At 40.3% G+C, this 19,914-nt stretch overlaps 3 protein-coding genes and 1 long non-coding RNA gene across 5 annotated transcripts; 3 read left to right on the forward strand and 1 right to left on the reverse strand.

The window, feature by feature from the left end:
• The first annotated feature begins 1,134 nt into the window (after nucleotides 1-1,134).
• exosc10 (exosome component 10) lies at nucleotides 1,135-7,610 on the forward strand. 2 transcript variants are annotated; one of them, XM_031566302.2, is made up of 25 exons: nucleotides 1,135-1,324; nucleotides 1,681-1,817; nucleotides 1,988-2,111; nucleotides 2,241-2,345; nucleotides 2,437-2,596; nucleotides 2,684-2,792; nucleotides 2,873-2,948; nucleotides 3,339-3,449; nucleotides 3,647-3,790; nucleotides 3,915-4,105; nucleotides 4,259-4,415; nucleotides 4,539-4,687; nucleotides 5,054-5,104; nucleotides 5,188-5,299; nucleotides 5,408-5,455; nucleotides 5,541-5,619; nucleotides 5,721-5,836; nucleotides 5,929-6,018; nucleotides 6,111-6,179; nucleotides 6,315-6,408; nucleotides 6,502-6,575; nucleotides 6,729-6,966; nucleotides 7,092-7,156; nucleotides 7,257-7,330; nucleotides 7,429-7,610. In XM_031566302.2, the coding sequence occupies exons 1-25, from the start codon at nucleotides 1,199-1,201 to the stop codon at nucleotides 7,457-7,459; spliced, it is 2,730 nt and encodes a 909-aa protein (XP_031422162.1). In that variant the 5' UTR covers nucleotides 1,135-1,198; the 3' UTR covers nucleotides 7,460-7,610. The 2 variants fall into 2 exon arrangements, with proteins under 2 accessions (XP_031422162.1, XP_012681573.1); XM_012826119.3 differs by having other exon boundaries at nucleotides 5,721-5,833.
• A 1,053-nt stretch (nucleotides 7,611-8,663) lies between these two features.
• srm (spermidine synthase) lies at nucleotides 8,664-13,351 on the forward strand. The gene is made up of 8 exons (XM_012826124.3): nucleotides 8,664-8,989; nucleotides 9,850-9,970; nucleotides 10,080-10,172; nucleotides 10,300-10,453; nucleotides 10,744-10,827; nucleotides 11,023-11,168; nucleotides 11,260-11,382; nucleotides 11,481-13,351. Exons 1-8 carry the CDS (start codon nucleotides 8,859-8,861, stop codon nucleotides 11,496-11,498), a joined length of 870 nt encoding a protein of 289 aa, XP_012681578.1. The 5' UTR covers nucleotides 8,664-8,858; the 3' UTR covers nucleotides 11,499-13,351.
• Nucleotides 13,352-15,893: 2,542 nt separating this feature from the next.
• sst7 (somatostatin family member 7) lies at nucleotides 15,894-17,204 on the forward strand. The gene is made up of 2 exons (XM_012826125.3): nucleotides 15,894-16,075; nucleotides 16,680-17,204. Exons 1-2 carry the CDS (start codon nucleotides 15,974-15,976, stop codon nucleotides 16,905-16,907), a joined length of 330 nt encoding a protein of 109 aa, XP_012681579.1. The 5' UTR covers nucleotides 15,894-15,973; the 3' UTR covers nucleotides 16,908-17,204.
• On the reverse strand, nucleotides 17,065-19,371 carry LOC116220207. The gene is made up of 3 exons (XR_004163488.2): nucleotides 19,201-19,371; nucleotides 18,771-18,833; nucleotides 17,065-17,933 (listed from the first exon to the last, which is right to left on the reverse strand). It is a non-coding gene; the product is annotated as an uncharacterized LOC116220207 (long non-coding RNA).
• Between the last annotated feature and the right edge of the window lie 543 nt (nucleotides 19,372-19,914).

Raw genomic sequence — 19,914 nt, forward strand, 5'->3', positions numbered from 1 at the left:
TTGTAGTAATAAACTGTTCATCCATAAACCATCCGTTTAACGTGTGCCATACATTACTGTGCCACTAGCTTATATACTGCTTGATGATATTGGAGTCAGATTAATCATTTTCCGCAATATTTACCACTCTAATGCATTCTTCTGTCCCATGAAGTGTAGACACGCTTAAACCTTCCAACTTGGTGTTTTTTCGTCAATTTGGTATCACTTTTGATGAACAAACCCTTGGCTGAGACTGCCATTTAATTGACACGTTGGATGATGTAGTCGCTTTGAATTAGAAGCTGTGCAAGACCACTACATTTGCAGTGGATTTCGAGGTACTGATACAAGACAAGTAGTCATATAAAAAGTTCTGACAGTTGTCATTCTAGATGTTTCTGACTGCTATTATTCTAGATGTTTGGACATGATGAATGTCATATGGACAGAGGCCTATGCTGCTCAAAGAAGGAAGGCCATTTCAGAAATGTATATATGTCTTTGAATACAGGGTTATATTACTGCACAGGCCAACCGGGGCCTTTATCATGAGGACAAAAACCTTCATGATGTTTGAATGGTGATGAGGTTATGAATCTTGTCAGAAATAGTTTGGTCGTATATGAGTAATGCTTATGAGGATTTCAAGTTTATCTGGTGCATATTAAAAGTCACCAGAGCCAGTCCTGTTTGCCAAAACAAGGAAATTGCGGTAGTCTCCTTCACAATAAGCCTTCAGATATTTTCCTTGTCATCTGCTGTAGGGTTTTTTTCAGTAACATTTTAATTATACTCATATCACTTCCAGCAACAACCTACTGAGATGAAAAGTAGCCTTTAATTAAAAGATTATGGTGGTGTGGTTGTGAACTTACATCACATATATGTAACTGAAGCATAACGTTGTAGGCCTATGGCTGATTATGACTCACTGAATAAATCGGAAAGGTTACCCGCTTCCGGAAGAAAATGTGCCATTATAAATGATAAACCTCGAAACACATACCCGTACATCACTTCGATTTTAAAGATGCGACCTAAGGTGGATAATTCGGGACTTTTGTCACAAACACATAATCCCTGCATCCAGTCATCTATACAACAATTTCTCTACTTCTGAAAAAAAATGTTCTCTGTCAAGGCGCGTCTATTCCTTCCAGGTTGCGCAGTTCTGAGCTTGGTGAAGTCCCGTCTCTCGCGATTTCAGCGCAGAAACATGGCCGCCTCCACGAGTAGTGCTGGCAGAGACAAACAAAGTGGTAATTCCACATTAAACGACGATTTGGAGGCAGAATCAAAGGAGTTTTGTCCAGGATTTAAAGATGTCGATTTATTTGTCAAGGTATGGCCAACAGTTTTAATCGCTCATGCAGTGTTGACACCAAAGCCCAGCTTGTGGGAGACAACGTGGATGGCAATAGCTAGCTAGCTAGCAATGCAAATGTTACGTTTGTTCGATTATTCTTTAGTCTCTTGTCATGTCAACAACACTAAACATTTAGTCTTACCATCAGTAAAACAAATTCACGTAAATTCCATCGCAAAGTGTATCGCGTCTATCTTGCAACATACAAGCTTATGGCGGTCAGCTAACTTTGCTAAATGTCTTGTCAATCACGGTTAATACTTAATAATGTCATCAGCACAACTATCCGTGCATTACCCTGATTAATAAAAGAAAACGATGTGTTTCAACAGCATGGCTTGGGCACTGTCGTCGCAGCCACAAAAGCCTCTGCAGCTCTGCCTCAAGCTGGAGATGAATATGATTTATACAGAAGCTTCCCAGGATTCCAGGAGTTCTGCGGTACCCAAGGGGACAGGATTCTACATTGGTAAGCATGTAACAAGTCACCACTGTAACAACCTGTTGCATGCTTACATGTTAAAGGCTCATCAAAAGTTACAGATACTGGCATGCAATAGAGTTTAAAGGGATATGGTTGTGTTATTTGCGTAGTGTGTACATTAAAGGGTGTTTTTTTTTGTTCTTTTTTTATACCAGTATGAGTCAGCTTATGCAGCACCATGGCTGTAGGTCTCACTTAAGAGACCGCAACAAACTGACTGGACTAGACGATCGATTTGATCTGGTAGTTGATGCCAATGATTTGATTCTGGAGAAAGTGGTAGGTTATCTGTGAACCCATGCAGTCACTATACAACACACAAGAGTTCTGCCTCAGTTTGCTTTCAGTGCATTACAGTAGAGACTGAATTGATAAAGGCTGACCTGTTTTTTAATTTTTTATTTAAAGGGTATTTTGCTCGATGAGGCTGGAGGGGTGAACAGGACCCAACAGCCAGTCATGCCAGTTGGCTATCAGCCTCCCAAAATAGTTGTCTCCAGCTGGAATCGCAAGGTGAGATTAGCATGACACCAGGGAAGCATCATACCCTAAAAATGTATCATACAATGATAAAGGAGACTCATGGCTGTTCTTTACATCACAGGGAAGTGGTTCTGGTCACAGCCCTCAGACATTCAGACTCCTGCATGCCAAAAATGTCCAGCGGCCCCAGATGCGGTTTAAAGACAAAGTCGACAACAGCAACACACCTTTCATCCCCAAAATCTTTGTGAAGCCCAATGCAACGGTACCTCTGCCCACATGTGAGTATACTGAAGCCCTCCTGAATAACAATCCTTTTGTTTTAGGCTGACTGTACATGACCCTGTTGAACTGCTCCTCTCTTTCAGATTTCACTAATAAACACCTTCACAAGCAGCGGCCAGAGGATTTGGACGTCCCTGCAGCCTTGGCAGACTTCATCCACCAACAGAGAACACAGGAGTACATGGAGGACATGTAAGACATGCTCACTTGGTTGAATTGGTTTTTCAAATGATAGAAACATGATGATCATTATTTAACATGAATTCTCACAGGTTCTCGCATCCATACCGATATGAGCTGGAGCATCTGACCATGTCAGAGAATGTAGCATGTAGACCAGAGCCTCAGGTACTTTTTTTATTTCTATTTATGCTTTTTTAAGTCTTAAATGTTGCTGCTGATATTAAGAAGAGCAAGGAAATATGTATGTATATATATTTATATATGAGATGACGAGAGTGAGGGAGATCCTATAAATAGATTAACAATTTCTTATATTCTGTATGATTCATCTGTAAGGCAGAAAACACTCTAAAATGATCAAATCTGCAAATTTTGGCCAGATGGGATCATATCAGAAGACCTCTCTGATCTCACCCCCAAATACCTCCATTGTGTGTAGTAACCCCATGCATTGAGTGCATATTACCTTGGCCTGACAGTTTAGTTAATTATCAGATCCTGCATTCCTAACACCTGGTTGTTTGCTAACACTTTTGGCTGTGTTGCACATCATAGATGTACAAACCCTTGGATGAGACTAACTGCCACTTCATCGACACGTTGGATGATCTAGTCGCCTTGAATGAGAAGCTGTGCAAGACCACTGAATTTGCAGTGGATTTGGAGGTACTGATACAAGACAAGTAGTCATATAAGAACTCCTGACAGTTGTTATTCTAGATGTTTCTGACAGTTGGTATTCTAGATGTTTGGACATTATGAGTGTCATATGGACAGAACCCTGTGCTGCTCAAAAAAGAAAGGGCTTTTCAGAAATGGATATATGTCTTTGAATAGTATCTCATAGCTGTTCTCTTTTTTAGCACCATTCTTATAGGAGTTTTCTGGGTATAACCTGCTTGATGCAAATTTCAACAAGGGATGAAGACTTCCTCGTAGATACCTTGGAACTGCGCAGCGAAATGTATGTCCTGAATGAGTGTTTCACAGATCCCAACATTGTCAAGGTAATTGTGAAACAGAAGTTTAGGGAAACATGGTTAATTATACACACATACATAGGACTTAGTCAAGCATTTGTGACATTAAAATACAATTCTATGTTTATAAAATGTTTATGGTTCCTTTCAGGTTTTCCATGGGGCAGACTCAGACATCGAGTGGCTACAAAAAGACTTTGGCCTCTATGTTGTTAACCTGTTTGACACACATCAGGCATCACGTACCCTCAACCTTGGTAGGAACTCATTGGATCATCTCCTGAAGTTGTTCTGCAACGTTGACTCAGACAAACGCTACCAGCTGGCTGACTGGAGAATTCGGTAAAGAGGTCCTCCTTTGCCTGCTTCGAAGCCCCTACATTGTGTCTATTCACCATTTCTTACTGGTGATCAGCTTTAAGTGTGATTGCACTTTGTTACTGTTACTACTGCCAAACTGTTTTCTGATGGGAGGGCTTTGTCTTTGACTTGTAGGCCTTTGCCAGAAGAGATGTTTCAGTATGCCAGGGAGGACACTCACTACCTCCTGTACGTCTACGACCGGCTGAGAGCAGACCTGCTGGACATTGGAAAGGGTCTGCCTTCCGTCTTGCAAGCAGTCTGGCACAGGAGCAGAGAGATCTCTTTAAAGGTGAAGCCCTGAAAGATTGCCCCTGTCCACAGTTCTAGTGGGAGTTCTCAGGTCTATCCTTTGTGAATAAGTAGTGTAGTGATTTGTGGTACTGATGGTTATTTTTCTTTTTGTCCATCATAGAAATACACGAAGCCAATCTTCACAGAGGAGTCCTACATTGATATGTACAAGAAGCAGAAGAGGGCTTTTAACACGCAGCAACTGACTGCCTTCAGGCTTTTGTATGGATGGAGGGATAGGCTGGCCAGAGCGGAGGATGAGAGCACTGGGTTTGTTTTCACCATTTTCCAACCTGTTGTCTTATCAGTCTTGTTTGTAGCGAGAGGAATTGGTTTGTCAATTTAGTGAAATTGAAAGTCATAAATGAACAACTTGTTTTGTGTTGTATTTTCCGTGGATGGGAAATAATTTTCCATTTCCCAAATATCCAGGCAGCTCTTGTCCATGTTGTGATGGTGAACGGTGTCCTTTACAGGGAAACATCCAGAAAAAAAATGAGAGTTAGATTGTAGTAGCTATTGCCATGTACTTGATACTTACCCAGTATTGTCAATTTTGAAAGAATGATGCCTATCCTTAGTGGTTACGCTAAGTCTTCTGTGTGGTTCATTTTTTTGTTTTGGTTTTGTTTTCAGCTATCTTTTGCCAAATCACATGCTGTTGAAGATTTCGGAGGAGTTGCCAAAGTAAGTGTTCCCCACTCACTCCTTTTTCAGCTGAGAATTATAAAAGTTAGGACAATCAGCTAACATCCGGGAAACATTTCCAGAGAACCACAGGGCATCATTGCCTGCTGCAACCCCGTCCCACCCATGGTCCGCCAGCAGATTAACGAGCTGCACCAGCTGATGAAGCAAGCCAGAGAAATGCCACTTCTCAAGGTAGGGCTCCTTCACAGAAATCCTAAGCTTGACCACCTCAAGGTTACATTTCAGGTTTTACTGCTAAGTTATTCACGTAACACTTATTCAACCCTTCTACTCTTGCAGGCTGAAATAGTCGCTGAAAAAAAGAAAGTGATCACCCCTAAAAGAAAGGTTTGTGGTGTGAAAATTGTTGATGTATTTTTGTATGTTAAACATTCACACGATAAATGACTTGGTGTTGCTGTGTCATCTGTAGCCTCTGGAGTCCTCCCTATTTTCTCCTCATGATACATCCCACGTGTCGGAAGGTGACTTGGTTGATCTGTCTCTGCAAGGTATGGTTGGGATGTGCCTCTTGCCCGTGCTCTGTTCGTCGGCCATTTTGCAATTATCCTGAGATATGTGAGTGAGTTCCTTCTCCTCCTTCCCCATATAGCAGAGACCCCCATTAAACGTGGAATCCTTTTCTCTGAAGATGAAGATCAAGATGAAGCTGATATACAAGCCCTGGCTGGACTCGTGACTTTAGCTAAAATCACACTGTTTGAGGTAGTCGTATCAAACATTAATCTCTCACAAGATGTATGCAACCATACTCATTAACTGAAGATGTAACAATTTATCTCTGAAATGTTATGTTGAAGGATGTGGCTGTAAAGGTGTCTGATCACCTAACTGTGGCACAGCAGAAAGCCCACAGAATCATGGAGTCATTTGAAAACCCCTTCAGAATGGTAATATGTCATCTGTTAAGATGTATCAAAAAGACATGATCTTGTTCATTAGTTCCGTGCTAATTTTGTTTGTTTTTTTGTTTTTGTTGTAGTATTTGCCCTCGAAAAATATACACATTTCAGAAAATGCTAAATATGACCCATCATCAAAGGTGTATGAGGTATGCGGATGTTTTTCTTTGTCATTTCTGATTTACTTGGTACCTAAACTGCCTAATGTGACTGTGCAATGTGGTATTGCTTATTTATGTAGAATTCATCTTGAAAATGTTCTGTCCTCTTTTGCCTTTCTTTAGATCCACAACAGATGGAAGCTTCGGAGTATTGAACAACAGCAAAAAGAGGCCCAGGAGAAGCAGAAGGCCAGGGAGCAGGCGAGAAAAGAAAAAGGTATGAGTATTTCCAAGAAAAAGTGCAAACCACCTCACATTCCTTTACCGACCAATGATACAATTCTGAGTGTGATTTTCATTCTCTTTACAGAGGAACGAAAAAAGACCAAGAAGAGTTACCAAGAATCACTTCAAAACGTTGCTACTGTTCGGCAACAGGCATTGGTGAGTGAACTACCTTCCTATTACTAAAAAGTACATACGTTGCAATGGATCAGAATTACCTTATTTTAGCTTATTTAATATCATTTAGCAAAAAAAAGTTATGACTTACAATTTATGGTTATTATAAATTGGATTCTCTACCCCTGTTTCCAGGAGGCTGGACAAACCGGAGGAAAGCGGGAGAGAGTTAACAGCGACGTCAGCGAGGAAACCCCTAAACCTAGCTCAAAGCTCCTCAAACCTGCAGACATACCGGGCGACGTTCATTCAGTTCCTGTTGCCAAGGCGAAAGCCAAGAAAGCATCGCAGAATGCAGACACCCAACAGGCTGCCGAACCCAAATCCTTCACTCCCTTTGACTACAGCAAGTCAAATTTCAAGGTTTTCTCTGGTATGTGGTTTTATCTAAGTTAACAGAGAGCATGTGGTTTATAGAGTTGCAGCCCCTGTAATTTTGCTCTTAATGAATACAGAGAATACATGTTTCACAAGTCAACATACACATTTTTCCACCAGGGGGAAAAGGGAAGGATTCAGCACAGTTTGACCCAAACCAAGAGGTTCATGATCCTAATAGAAAGGTACTTCTTCTGTTACAAGTAGAATTTACATTTGTGCAAGGTATGCAAAGTATATTACATAAAGGAGCAGACTAAATACTGGATGTCATTTTTGTTATAGAAAAATCCTAAAGGAAATAAACAAGGTGCAGTCGGAGGCAGGAGTATGTCATACATGGCTGGCAAATCTAACCGGTAATGGATTGTAGTATCCATATAATTGTTTAGAACTGTTTTTTTTATTTTATTTGGCATCATATTCATGTTTGGTTGTTTTTCCCCTTCTATTGCAGTGGATTCCGTCACAACTGGCCCAAGAGATAGACCATTCCTACCAGTTGTTGTTTTTTTTAATGCATGATTTATCTTGTTCTGCCTGTTGTTTACCATCTGGTGGTGAACAATAATTAACATGCTTCATCTATATGAAGCAATTCATTAATTGATTTTAAAATAAAATGTTGGGGTTTCTTCATCTGTCTGTTTATTCTTTACACCGATACGATACAGGACTCTTTATTAATTAACTAGTTAATGTATATACAATGTTTGATAAAACAGTATACGTGAACTGTTACATTTACCACCATCTAGTTGTAATTTCCTGTTTCAAAACTGGGAACCATATTAGAATGCTCCATTGCATCTGGACTGCCGCTACATAACACCAGATATTTATATTGAAATGTACTGTAACTAATTCAGATTCACTAATTCGACCGTAAAATCCAACACATTGTTGATATACAGTATATATTCGCCTATGGTGTGTGTGTGCGCCTCATGCCTCATGACTAGTAGGCTAACTAGCTTGCACGTGAATCATCATATCTATCTTATGCCACTGACAAGGGCCCGTTATAATAGCCTGCACTGGGGCCCGTTGTAACTAAGTTACGCCACTGTGACGACATCAGCGCCAGTAGAAATTTCTCCATGTAGCCGACACTTCCAAGCGACTTAAAAGTGTCGACCATGACGTAATTTCTGTCGGCGACCATTTCAAAAGTGTCGGCGACATAAGTATAAATTGTGTTTAATTCAGTCGTAGAATGTAGAGCTCGTAGAAATCGCGACAGGACAAACAGGACTCCGACGCAGAATTCCACTGTAGTCCTGTCGGGATTTATTTTCCGGTACTGTTCACTGGATTATACTTTATCCCTTGCACATCAGCGAGCTTCTACTGAGATTTCATAAACGAAGTCCTGTCTCATTTTTATGTATACCTTCTGGTGACAAATTCAATGACTGACAATAAATTATACCTGTCATTACTACAAACCACCTGTAGACAGCTTTAGCCTTACAGATGAAAACGTGGACATCCACCACGTGTTTTCTTTTGTATTAATTTCAGATATGGCGTAACGCGTAATTGAAAGTCCACCCTTTTCTACTAAATTAACAACTTTTAAACGACTCTTTAGCTGGCGCTCTCACGTGGGCTTCCATAGACAGTAACAATTCAACCTAACCTTCACCGGGTTTCCGCTTCAGTAATCTATTGGTCAATTCGACTCTAGTATGTTGCGTATGTGCTCTACCATTCGTCGGGGGTATACCTACATTTAGGTTGTACCCAAGAGTACGCCCAACGTGTTTGTCGGTGGTAAAGATTCTTGCAGTGTACCCCTTGCTGATTCTGGGCATTTGTGGTGTTACACGGTCTATCAAACATAGCTATATAGCTATATATTCTTTGCATTTTAGACTGTAGAGAATGGACAGCATTAAGGACGGATGGTTCACAGAAACGTGTACACTATGGCCAGGACAAGCAATGAGTCTTCAAGTCGAAGAGGTTCTGTATCATAAAAAATCTAAATTTCAGGATGTCATGGTGTTTAAAAGGTTGGTCCTCTCGTTTGAACCAAACATTTGATATTGTTCTTGAATAGAAACCAATACTTGGAGTACATGTAAAACGACAGAGGTAGTAGCTGGGAAGCTAGTTAGCAATACAACTAACATTTCTGCTTTGATTTGTATGGCAGTCAGTGCAGTAACGTTAGCACTAGCTCTTCTACACTTAATGACTTGCCTTGTAATATTTGGAGGACGGCTGTGAAGCTTATCTAGCAAACATTAGCTTTCCTTAAAGTAAGCAAGGAGGGATAGCGCATTATTCTGATTTTGTGAACGTATACTTGTGTTCTTGCTAGCAAGCGAAATCTAATTTACTTGATGTACAGCTGTTGTCTTGCTAGTCATCATTAGCTAACAGCGTTAATCTGTCAGTTGGCTAACGTTTCGTTTTACAGCTAATCTAGTTGAAGTTAACTTAATTATCAAGGTGAAGATAAACAAATTAGTTGCTTAGCGGGTTTTTTGTGTAATTTCCATGGATTGTCTTTTCTAATCATGTTTAATTAGGAACGTATGATTTAAGTTCACCGCTACACATCATAAAATATAGCTGCTAGCTGTGATTGGACATTAAGAAGCCGCAGCGAGTTGTGACATCTGTGTCAAAGCATGCGACATTTAACAGGGCACCTGTCCCTTCCGTCAGTTTTCCCAGCTATATATAATGTTAACTTTAGCTGAGTAACTGACATAGTTTTTGATCTTGACACCGTTCTAGTTGGGGATAGTTGCACACTGTGGGCTGGTATAAACTACTCATGCTTGTCAATTCCAGATGAACTCTGTTCTCAGAACATGTTTAGCCTTTGTGTCATTCATGTACAATGTTCTTGTCCTGTCTTCAGCAAAACGTATGGGAATGTCTTGATTTTGGATGGGGTTATCCAGTGCACAGAGAGAGATGAGTTTTCATACCAAGAGATGATTGCCAACCTACCCTTGTGCTGTCACCCTTGCCCCAAGAAGGTACCTGTGCTTTACCCGTGTGTGGTCATACCATCCTTGAGGTTAGAAATGTTACATCTTTAAAAAGTGTATGTGGTTGCAGGTAGATGAATGACTGTCTCTTTTTCAGGTCCTGATTATTGGTGGAGGGGATGGTGGTGTTTTGAGGGAGGCCGTTAAGCACCCTCTGGTGGAGTCTGTGGTCCAGTGTGAGATTGATGAGGTAATCCACCCAGCTTCATTCAAAGACTGCAGCAACACTGGTCATCTCATTTGCCATCAAGTATTATGTGGAATTGTCACTTCCATAGTGTGATCATCAGTACCGTATTGGCCTGTCCTTCTGGTAGGATGTAATCACTGTGTCCAAGAAGTACCTCCCTGGAATGGCAAAGGGCTTCTTCAGTCCCAAACTCACCCTGCATGTGGGGGATGGCTTTGAGTTTATGAAACAGAACCAAGACGCCTTTGATGTCATCATTACTGATTCATCTGACCCCGTTGGTGAGAGAAGTTTCTCAGTAATGGCATCTCCACCCAAAAGAAATGTCTTATGTTTTCAGAACAAGTTCACTCTAGTCCAAGTTTCTGTTTATCACTGAGCCTCACAAAACAACCACAGATCACCTCATACAGTTTAACAACCTACAGAACAGGTTTGGCTTATTGTTTTAAGTTGCCTCACTTAACCACTCAGTCATGCTTCTTGAAAGAGGACATTGGATACGCTCAGTTTGCTAGACAGTTCTCCGTAACCTATTCATTTGTTTGGAATCTTGTTTTTAATGACACAGGTCCTGCAGAAAGTTTGTTCAAGGAGTCTTACTACCAACTTATGAAGACAGCTCTACGGGACGGTGGAATTCTCTGTTGCCAAGGTGATTTATTCAGTACACATGGGCAGTTGTACATGCTTTATGCTTAGTTTTGTGTTATTGGTGTGTGACTGAAATTAGTTTTCAACACATTTCCATTTTTGAACTGATGTACTTCATATGTCATGATAAAAAAATAATTCTGAGTAGGCTTTGTAATACAGCACCAACACAGTTTTGCATTGTTTTTCTTCACAGGAGAGTGTCAATGGCTCCATTTGGAGCTGATTAAAGAGATGCAGACCTTTTGCAAGACCCTTTTCCCTGTAGTGGATTACGCTTACTGCACCATTCCCACCTACCCAAGTGGCCAAATTGGCTTCATGCTGTGCAGTAAAAACGCTGTGAGTGTCAACGTCTATTTGAGACAAATCCATTCTCGTTATACGTGTAAAATAACTGAAAATGTTTAATGAGGAACTTTTTGGTCCACAGGAAACAAATTTCAGAGAGCCTGTACGAGAAATGACCAGAGAGGAGGTGGAAAGCCTGAGCTTGAAATATTACAACCCTGAAATCCACAAAGCTGCTTTCATCCTCCCAGAGTTCGCCCGGAAGGTAAAGTGAGGGATGAATCCACCTTATCCTGCTTTATCCTGTGAACCATGCCTCATGTTTCTCCATCCTCTTTTTTTTTGTTGGTATTTCCTCCGTAGGTACTTTATGAGTCGTAAGTGTGTGCACATGGACAGCCACTCTCTCCCACTCAGCCCTCTGTGACCACAGAACCAAACCCACACCACCACTGCAGTACCTCCGCTCACCCAGACGCTGTCCGAGCTCGCTACTGACAAGGACCCAAGGCAGGCCCCACGTAACATACGACAGCTGTGATAATGGCCTCCGCGGGGGAACTCTGTGTTTTCAGACAGTTGCAAATCCTTCCAGTGCTTCCTTCCAGCCTTGCACATTTCTTCCCATTTAGGCTATTTTTGTTCGTGGTTTTTGTTCACAGTCTCCAACACACCCGACTATTTACAGTCAAAATTATGTTTTAAATTTTTTCTGAAAACATAATTTAATTTCTGCTAGTATGAAAGTAGTGCAGAGATAATTTTTCATTCTGACAATAGTAATATCCTAACTCGACACAGTAGAAGCAATCTCAGATTAAAATTTGTCTTAATACTATTACATACATGGCACATTCCCCAATGATGAAGACGGTAAAACTTTACTTTATATGCTATTGATTTCTCTATAACCGACATAAGCCATTGAGACTTTATAGCGTCATTATGCAGACATGGATGGTACAAAGACAGCGATTCATGTTAGAAATAAACATAATCTTATTTTAATATTGTTTCGTCAGCCATATTAGCTGGGTTTCCATCCAACATTTTAATACAAATTTTGACCATTCAAATATGAATTCCTGAGTGGAATAGAAATTCTTATAAAATCATCTAAGTCAAATAAGAAATCGATTCACTGAAGGGGGGTGGATTAACTCTGTTATCTCATAGGTTACGCTATTAAGCGACAGCGGTTGATGGAAATGGGTTTATTCGTAAGGGGTTTGTTCTTTTAGCCGAATTTTCATAAATGTGCTTAACATGTGCAAATGAGTTGGATGGAAACCCAGCTAATCAAAAGAGGTGGGCAGGTATGGCATTGCTGATTTGCCAATCAAGTCTTAAATCTATAGCCTGTGATCGACAAAATATGCCATGTATTTTATGGATAGGAGAATTGTTAGTGTGTATTTTACAGTGTGGAATATGCCATTGAACAGCCTGACAAAGAGGAAGGAATTTTGCGGTCAGTGTGATAGTTGAACCAAATGGCTACATTTATTATGGGGACAAAAGACTGTCAGGAACATTACTGTTATTCTATGTGCTATAACTGGATTTGAATAAGGTACTAAATATGCAGCTTAACCATGGGAACAAACTGAGTATGTAACTTGATGCCTACTGACATTCTCTGTGTGTGTGTGTGTGTGTGTGTGTGTGTGTGTGTGTGTGTGTGTGTGTGTGTGTGTGTGTGTGTGTGTGTGTGTGTGAGTGAGAGAGATTTATCAGTGGTGTTTTAGCTATGCTTTGAAATTCATGGGTCCCCACAAAACTAGTCAATGCCTAATTGTGATGACCAGAGGATAGGCTGAATTGTTTAACAGAGGTCACCACTACAGTGCATTTAATGATTCCTCACTGTGATGTCATTGATATAAGCCTTAGTGAAGGGTCTGAATGTCAAACATGAGCAACAATGCAACTGTGTTTATCATGTGAATTGTTAAAGGAAAACTGAACCTGTGGAGTATGTTGACACTATGGGGCTTACTGAAACATCAAGCAAGTTGTGCAAGGAAACTATTTAGTCAATCAGTGCTGTTCAAATAAAGCAACTGGAATTCCTACCCTTCCCCCACCCCCTCAGTATCTGGTGTGTACATACATCACTGATGTGTCTTTACAGGTTGACCTGTATTTATCGCTTAATCGGCCATGATTGCTATTATCAAGTTTATAATGTGGAGTCCTGGGAAGATTTTCAAATAAAAAGCAGTAAAATTGAATGCTTCGTTGCTTATCGCGTTTCTTTTTATAATTCCAGTAGTTGGCCTATCTTAAGTTGTAGCCTACGAATAATTGTTTTGAAATTTTATTACGTGTTTCCATTAAGTTGCCCTGACAAACTAAACTTTTTGACCCACAACTGTTCACAACTCCTCCCTTGATTTGGAGAGTGTCCATTTTTAATTTGTATAACAGACTCAGACACAAGTGGAGTTTTCATCCAACTCATTCGCATATTTTTAAGCGCATTTAGGAAAATCTGGTTAAAAGAAATGCGAGCGTAAGCACATTTCCATACGCTATGTTGTGCGAATTAAAGATGGACGCTCTCTCAATCAAGGTAGGAGTCGTGAACAGCCGTGGGTTTAAAACGTAAGGTTGTCAGGGCAAACATTTCATATATATACAAATGTTTCTATCATTCTTAGTCGCATTATAGCCTGCCCGAATCCGCTCCCCTCTGGCGAGTCGATTTCTTCTTCGATTTAGAGTGGTCAAAATTCGAATTAAAAAGTTGGACGGACACCCAGCTATTGATTAGATGTTCCGTTGGCACGTAAGAGGCTCAGGGCTGTGAGATGGTGCAGTGACGGCTCGCTCTAAAGTGATTTTCATCCACAAGATGGCAACCAGCGTCCGTGTACTTTGACAGGAGTAGTCCAAACTGTCGTAGGCTCCGCGATGCTTCCCAGATGCTCTCCGTGCGAGTGTAGAAGGATCAGATTGTGCGTCTCACGCCCACTGGGTTGACAGAGTCGATCTAAAAATCATGCCATTAATTGAGTAGAGAAAAGTTTTCTTTTTAAAAATTAATTTCTAAACGCTCTCTAATTTACATAGGCAAAAGAGGCCTGATTAAGAAATAATGTATTCAGCCAGCCTACAAGTGGTTATCCTTGGAATAACACAACATCGTGTAACCTACGTCAGAGCGACTAGATTTAAAAATGTACGTGCATCGTTTTTTGCGTTCGAAGTTTATCAAGGAGTGCGACGCCTATGTTAATGCGCAGGTCATTGCGTTTATACCACGAAATCTTCAACCGCACGGGCCCTATAATTTAACTCAAGTCATATCCACTTTGAAAAATATCGTTTCTTAGACTCAAACTGACAGGATTGCAGTTGTGTGAGAGTGTGCGTGCATACCTGAACAGTCACGTTTTAGCTGTAGTGAGTGGGCGTCCCAATGTGTGTTCCAACCAAGTTACCTAAATCAACCTTAAAATATTCTACGTACTTTAATGTCGCTGACGAACAGACACATTTTACTTGAATGGTAGGCATTCAGCAGCGACTTCATTTAGCAATGCTCTCCAGGAGAAATGCTTTCATCTCTAAATTGGGTGCAGCTTTATTCTTGTGAGCTTAATTTATCTCTGCGGAATGTATTCAGTAATTTACTGTATAGAGTTATGACGCCGTGCCTCATGACCTACTTGTGTGTCTGCACCTGCAGGATTTGATCACTGAATATTATCAGATCTCTAATAAATGATTATTGAAGGCAGTGTCTCTTATTTTTTCATCTCCTCTGATGAGATGATTCCGCCTTGCTTTTAGAATGACTAGAAATGTTGAAGTTAACTGACTGATCTTTCAAGAAAGCAGTATCACTATCTGGCCTACATGCCTTTTAACAGTTGAACATGAGAAGAAATTGGTACATTTCATCGCACATGTTAAAAAGACATCCCTCCTAGTGTTTCCCCCCAGTTTATTTCTCATGAAAATTCTCATGTGTCACACGGTGATTCTTTGACTTGACTTACTTTTATAAGATTGTCATGAAAATTTTTTCTGCAAAATTTCACCTGACTAATTAATTACAATACAGGAGGAGCGTGGCTTTTGCCGGTTTCGTTGTGCCTGAGGTAATTTTGTCATTATGTGATAATTACATTGTTATTATATATATTTTCATGTTACCTGTTGACTTTGGTGGGGTGGTGTGTGTGTGTATTTCATTAGTCACTTTCCAGGAAGTATTTCAGATGCAAAAATGATTGCAAATGAATGATCATGCTGAACCAGTGTCAGTGTTGTATGAGAAGTGTGCCTTACGTATTTTTAGAAAACAATTTTCATTTAGCTGTTAAATTGAGCATTTTATGAGTTAAAGCACAGTGTACCATAACCGGTATTTTCGCGTCTTGATTTCAGCACCAGTTTTAGGTTTGTGACGTATGTGGTATGTTTTACGCAATTACCCAGCACAATGCAGTTCCTGAGAAGGTTACCTATTCAATGGCTTAGTTTGTCCCTATCCTTTCCCCTCAGCCACCTCCTTCTCTACACCACCACAAACACCATCATCACTAGCACCCCACACCCCCACCCCTACCACCCCCGCCCCACATCCACCATCCCCTGCGTCAGTAGCAGACTGAGAGGGCGCTATATAAGTGTGGCACCTGGAGCTGAAGCCCAAGACTCGCCATCAGTTGAATCAGCAGAGCTGGTGACTTACCAACAGGCATCTCCCTCTGAACTTCACCTTGATTCAGCTGTCATTCTCTCTTTCTCTCCGTCCTTCTCTCTGTCTGTCTGTCTGTGAGTCTCTGTTTCTCTGTCTTTTCTCTGCTTCTCTGTGCCTGTCATCTGTCCCTTTGCACTGCAACATGCAGCTTCTGGCCAGCTTAGTGTCTCTCATGCTTGTGTTGTACAGCATCAGGGCAGCCGCCGTGCTTCCTGTTGACGAGAGGAGCCCAGCACATGCCAGAGTGAGTATTATTATTTATTATTAGATTGTTGTTGTTGCTGTTTTTGTTATTATAGTCTAGAATGTTTTGTTATATTATTTTGGATTATTGTTGGATACAATTTGTGGGGAATGTCAGGTGTGAATGCTGATATAATGTGACTTATACTGATAGTGAAAAGTGTAGATAGCACCCTATTCCAACTCCTCGGGCATGCATCATGGTGAGAAATGTTATTCAAATATGTTAATCACTTTTTGCAACAGCCAAAAACATACTATATTATACTATACTATATTATATATACTATATTATTAAAACGTCATTCTACAAGTATAAACTACAATAATTAAATATCAAAGTATTAAGTATGAAATATGTATTCCTAATAAACTAAAATATAATACCAGGTATGTTTCTAGAACGGATTACTCAGTAATGTGTTATCTATCTCTCTCATAGATATTGTCTATTAATGTTTAAATCTCACTGGGAATTCTGCAATAATCACTGGACAATTTAGCTACTTCAGCAATTGTACCCTTTAGAGAGAAAATATGCAAAATAATTCCATCAATCAGTTTATGCTTTTTAGTAAGTCCTCTAACTGGTGCTCAATCTCTAGGAACTAAGCAAAGAGCGCAAGGAGCTGATTCTGAAGCTGGTCTCGGGCTTGCTCGATGGGGTGGAAAGCAACATGCTTCCTGGGGACGAGGCACCGCTGGACCTGGAGGAACCACTGGAGTCTCGTCTGGAGGAGAGAGCCGTCTACAACCGGTTATCACAGCTGCCACAACGCGACCGCAAAGCCCCCTGCAAGAATTTCTTCTGGAAAACCTTCACATCCTGCTAACAGATCCAGACAACATCAAAAGCCCCTAATGCCCACCCCCCACCCCCCCATCCCATCCTAATGTGAGCCCCAGCCAAACTTCACGCCTCCACACAGAAAAGATAAATTATGAACTGTGATAGACCTCAGCTGTACATAGCATCCGCACTGTCATTGGGAAGGTCGGAATGGACTTAACTGACACACGCTGTTTGTTGAAATACTGATGATTCTATTTATTTATGTATTTATTTGTTTATGGATACATCCAAAGAGAAGGATACAATAAAGCATGGCTAATACATTTGTTTTTGACAAGATCTGTCTCATTTCTCTTTGTTGTCACAATAGTACCCCACTCTCAGTGAGATTTTTATCTGACGTTCTTATGATCGTTTTTGCAGCTTACTATACTCAAATTAGTGGTAGCCAGAAGTATTGGGAGGACTTCTTGCACAAGTGCTCTCATAATTTGGTCTGCATAAGGGGGTGTTAGGGGGTACAGTGGCTATCGTCGCCGCCCGTTGGCCCATCAATTCCCGGCTCCTATAGGATGCCTTTGTAAGTCACTTTGGACAAAAGCCTTTGCTAAATACCTGACCTTTACCTTTATCATAAAAAGGTCCACACAGGGGTATGTTTCCCAAAAGTATAGTTGCAATTCAAAAAGTTAGCGTGTTATTGGTTATTGGTGTCCAAATGAATCATTATTAAACGTATTCCTGTTCCTGGTTGATATAGTTTCTTAACCACCCTTATACAACTCTGCTTAAACAAAAAATGAATAAAAGGCCCATTTGCAGAAACGAGTATGTGAGGTGAATTCACACACCTACAGACAGTAATGCAAGATGCTGCACCTCTGCTCAGTCACTCGGACATATATAGCCTATTATATATTATATATACAGTATAGGTCATATTATATTCCAATATATATAGCCAATATATATTTTCATGTTGTAGGGAAGGGATATGGTGTATGTTTTACACAGTCAATGGTAATTATGCACACTTACTTCTGGTCTTGGTCTACCAAGGTGCAACCTTTGAATGTGAAACAACGCATGTCAGCCTACTGAGAACCAGAGCTCTGGCCGATTTTGTGTTTATTTGTAAATACCAGAATAGACAACTGTTCAACGTAAATAAGACCTATAAAAGTTCACTGAATGCAGACAGCAATGTTACGAGGCAAGACTACATGGGCAAATGAATATGCTAGATGACCCAGGAATATGGGGGGAAAGATATTTTTTTTAAAAACTGAGGTATCCAAAGTCTCAGTGATTTGCCCCTCATTAAAATACGCAGATGTGCCACTCCATATGCTACACTAGGCCTACGTCATTAACCAGGTTTGTTTGAACTACCATGGTCCAAACTTAGCCTGCATAGTATAATGTTGGTACAATAATTTTGAGAAACAGTCGTAATTCAGATGATAGTTTAACGATGCATTGTACCATATAAGTTAAATACTAACCTCCGTCATTGTAACGCACAAAAGGTTGGCTCTGACACTATGGGATGGATGCCGATTTTACAGCAAACATGAATTTGGCCATTTTTATTTAATCTCATAAATAAATATGAATTCTGAGTGAGCAGATTTGTTCACAATTTGCCATCATTCAGATTTCATTCAGATGGCATTTGCTCAGTGCCACTGAGTTATGAATTAGTGACTATTCAACTATGGGAGAGCTTTTCTGACACTCTCTACCCACAGCAGAATATGTCAGTAGTTTGCCTTTCAGACTCAAAGTCTACAACATTGCCTAGATCAGTTTGAAAAACCACCTGCATATTTTTTTAGGTTTGAAAATGTCACATATACATGATGGAATTCTTGTAACTCTATACAAGATGTAATACACATACCATTTTGATGCCAGAGGGTGATCAATTTCAATCAATAATATTGCTGATGAATGTGGCTCCATTCTGTAAAGATTCAAAGATTACATTTTATAGTGGGAAAATAGGAGAAAATCTGAATACCTATTTCCTGGTAGCATTTTAAACATATATACGTAGGTTTTGCAGAAATCTACTCTTAGGCAGTGGTTAAAAAATGACAACAGCTGGATATAAAATTACTATAAAATAGAAACCTGTTTCAGGTAGAGTAATAACATAGATGAAAACCTGAAAGACTTTGTTTAGGTAAGAAAAAATGCAGCACAGCATGTGCGCTCTAATGTGGCTTTAATGGATGTGGCTTTGCTTCACCGTAACACACATTGCTTTGTGAATTTATTGGCCATTGGTCAGAGCTACAGCTCTGTTGAGGATAATAATCTGCTCTCACCTCACCCTGGCCGCCAGCTGTTCAATTTTCACCTCTCAGACTCCCCCAGCGCAGGTCAGGTTATGAATACCAAGGGGCACAATGCTCCAACTGGTATTTTGATGCGCTTTTTTGGCATACCACTTGTCTCAAAGTCATAGATCTTGAAGTCCACAATAAAGTCATTCTACTCCAAGCGTTCCCACGGTCAGGTATACGGCATGTCATCTTAAACTCTTTCCCCTTAATTCCAAAGACAAACCATGTTTTCACAAACAGTCAACTTACATTTGCAGCATGGCACTGACTGCACAAAACTACACATACCTGAACAATGGTTAGAATCAAATTGTGATAAGGACATAGCAACAAAGAAAGTCACATGACTTAGGTTTTCTATCTTCTTTGTCTTTGGGTTTGCTGAAAGAAAGACCTTTCAGCTCTGCTGAGGCTACCATGCAGGCCATATTTGGAATATGCTGATAAATCTGGAGTGCACTATGACGCACGTCTCGCATTTGAGTCACTTGCATCCCTTACATCTTCTCAAAGCCACTTCCAGTGCAGAGTTAACTAGGGTTAAGCTAACAAGCTGCATATGTAAGAATATCCCTTTTCATTTCCTCAAGAGTATTGCTTGGACCTCTTTGCTAATGGTTTGCTTTCTTTAGGATTTTGATTTCTCCGACCAACAAATATTTTTTTAAATCGAAGGGCAAATGGCCCATACGTAAG

Source organism: Clupea harengus, chromosome 4, assembly GCF_900700415.2.
Source record: "Clupea harengus chromosome 4, Ch_v2.0.2, whole genome shotgun sequence".
In the NCBI taxonomy this organism is placed as follows: Eukaryota; Metazoa; Chordata; class Actinopteri; order Clupeiformes; family Clupeidae; genus Clupea; species Clupea harengus.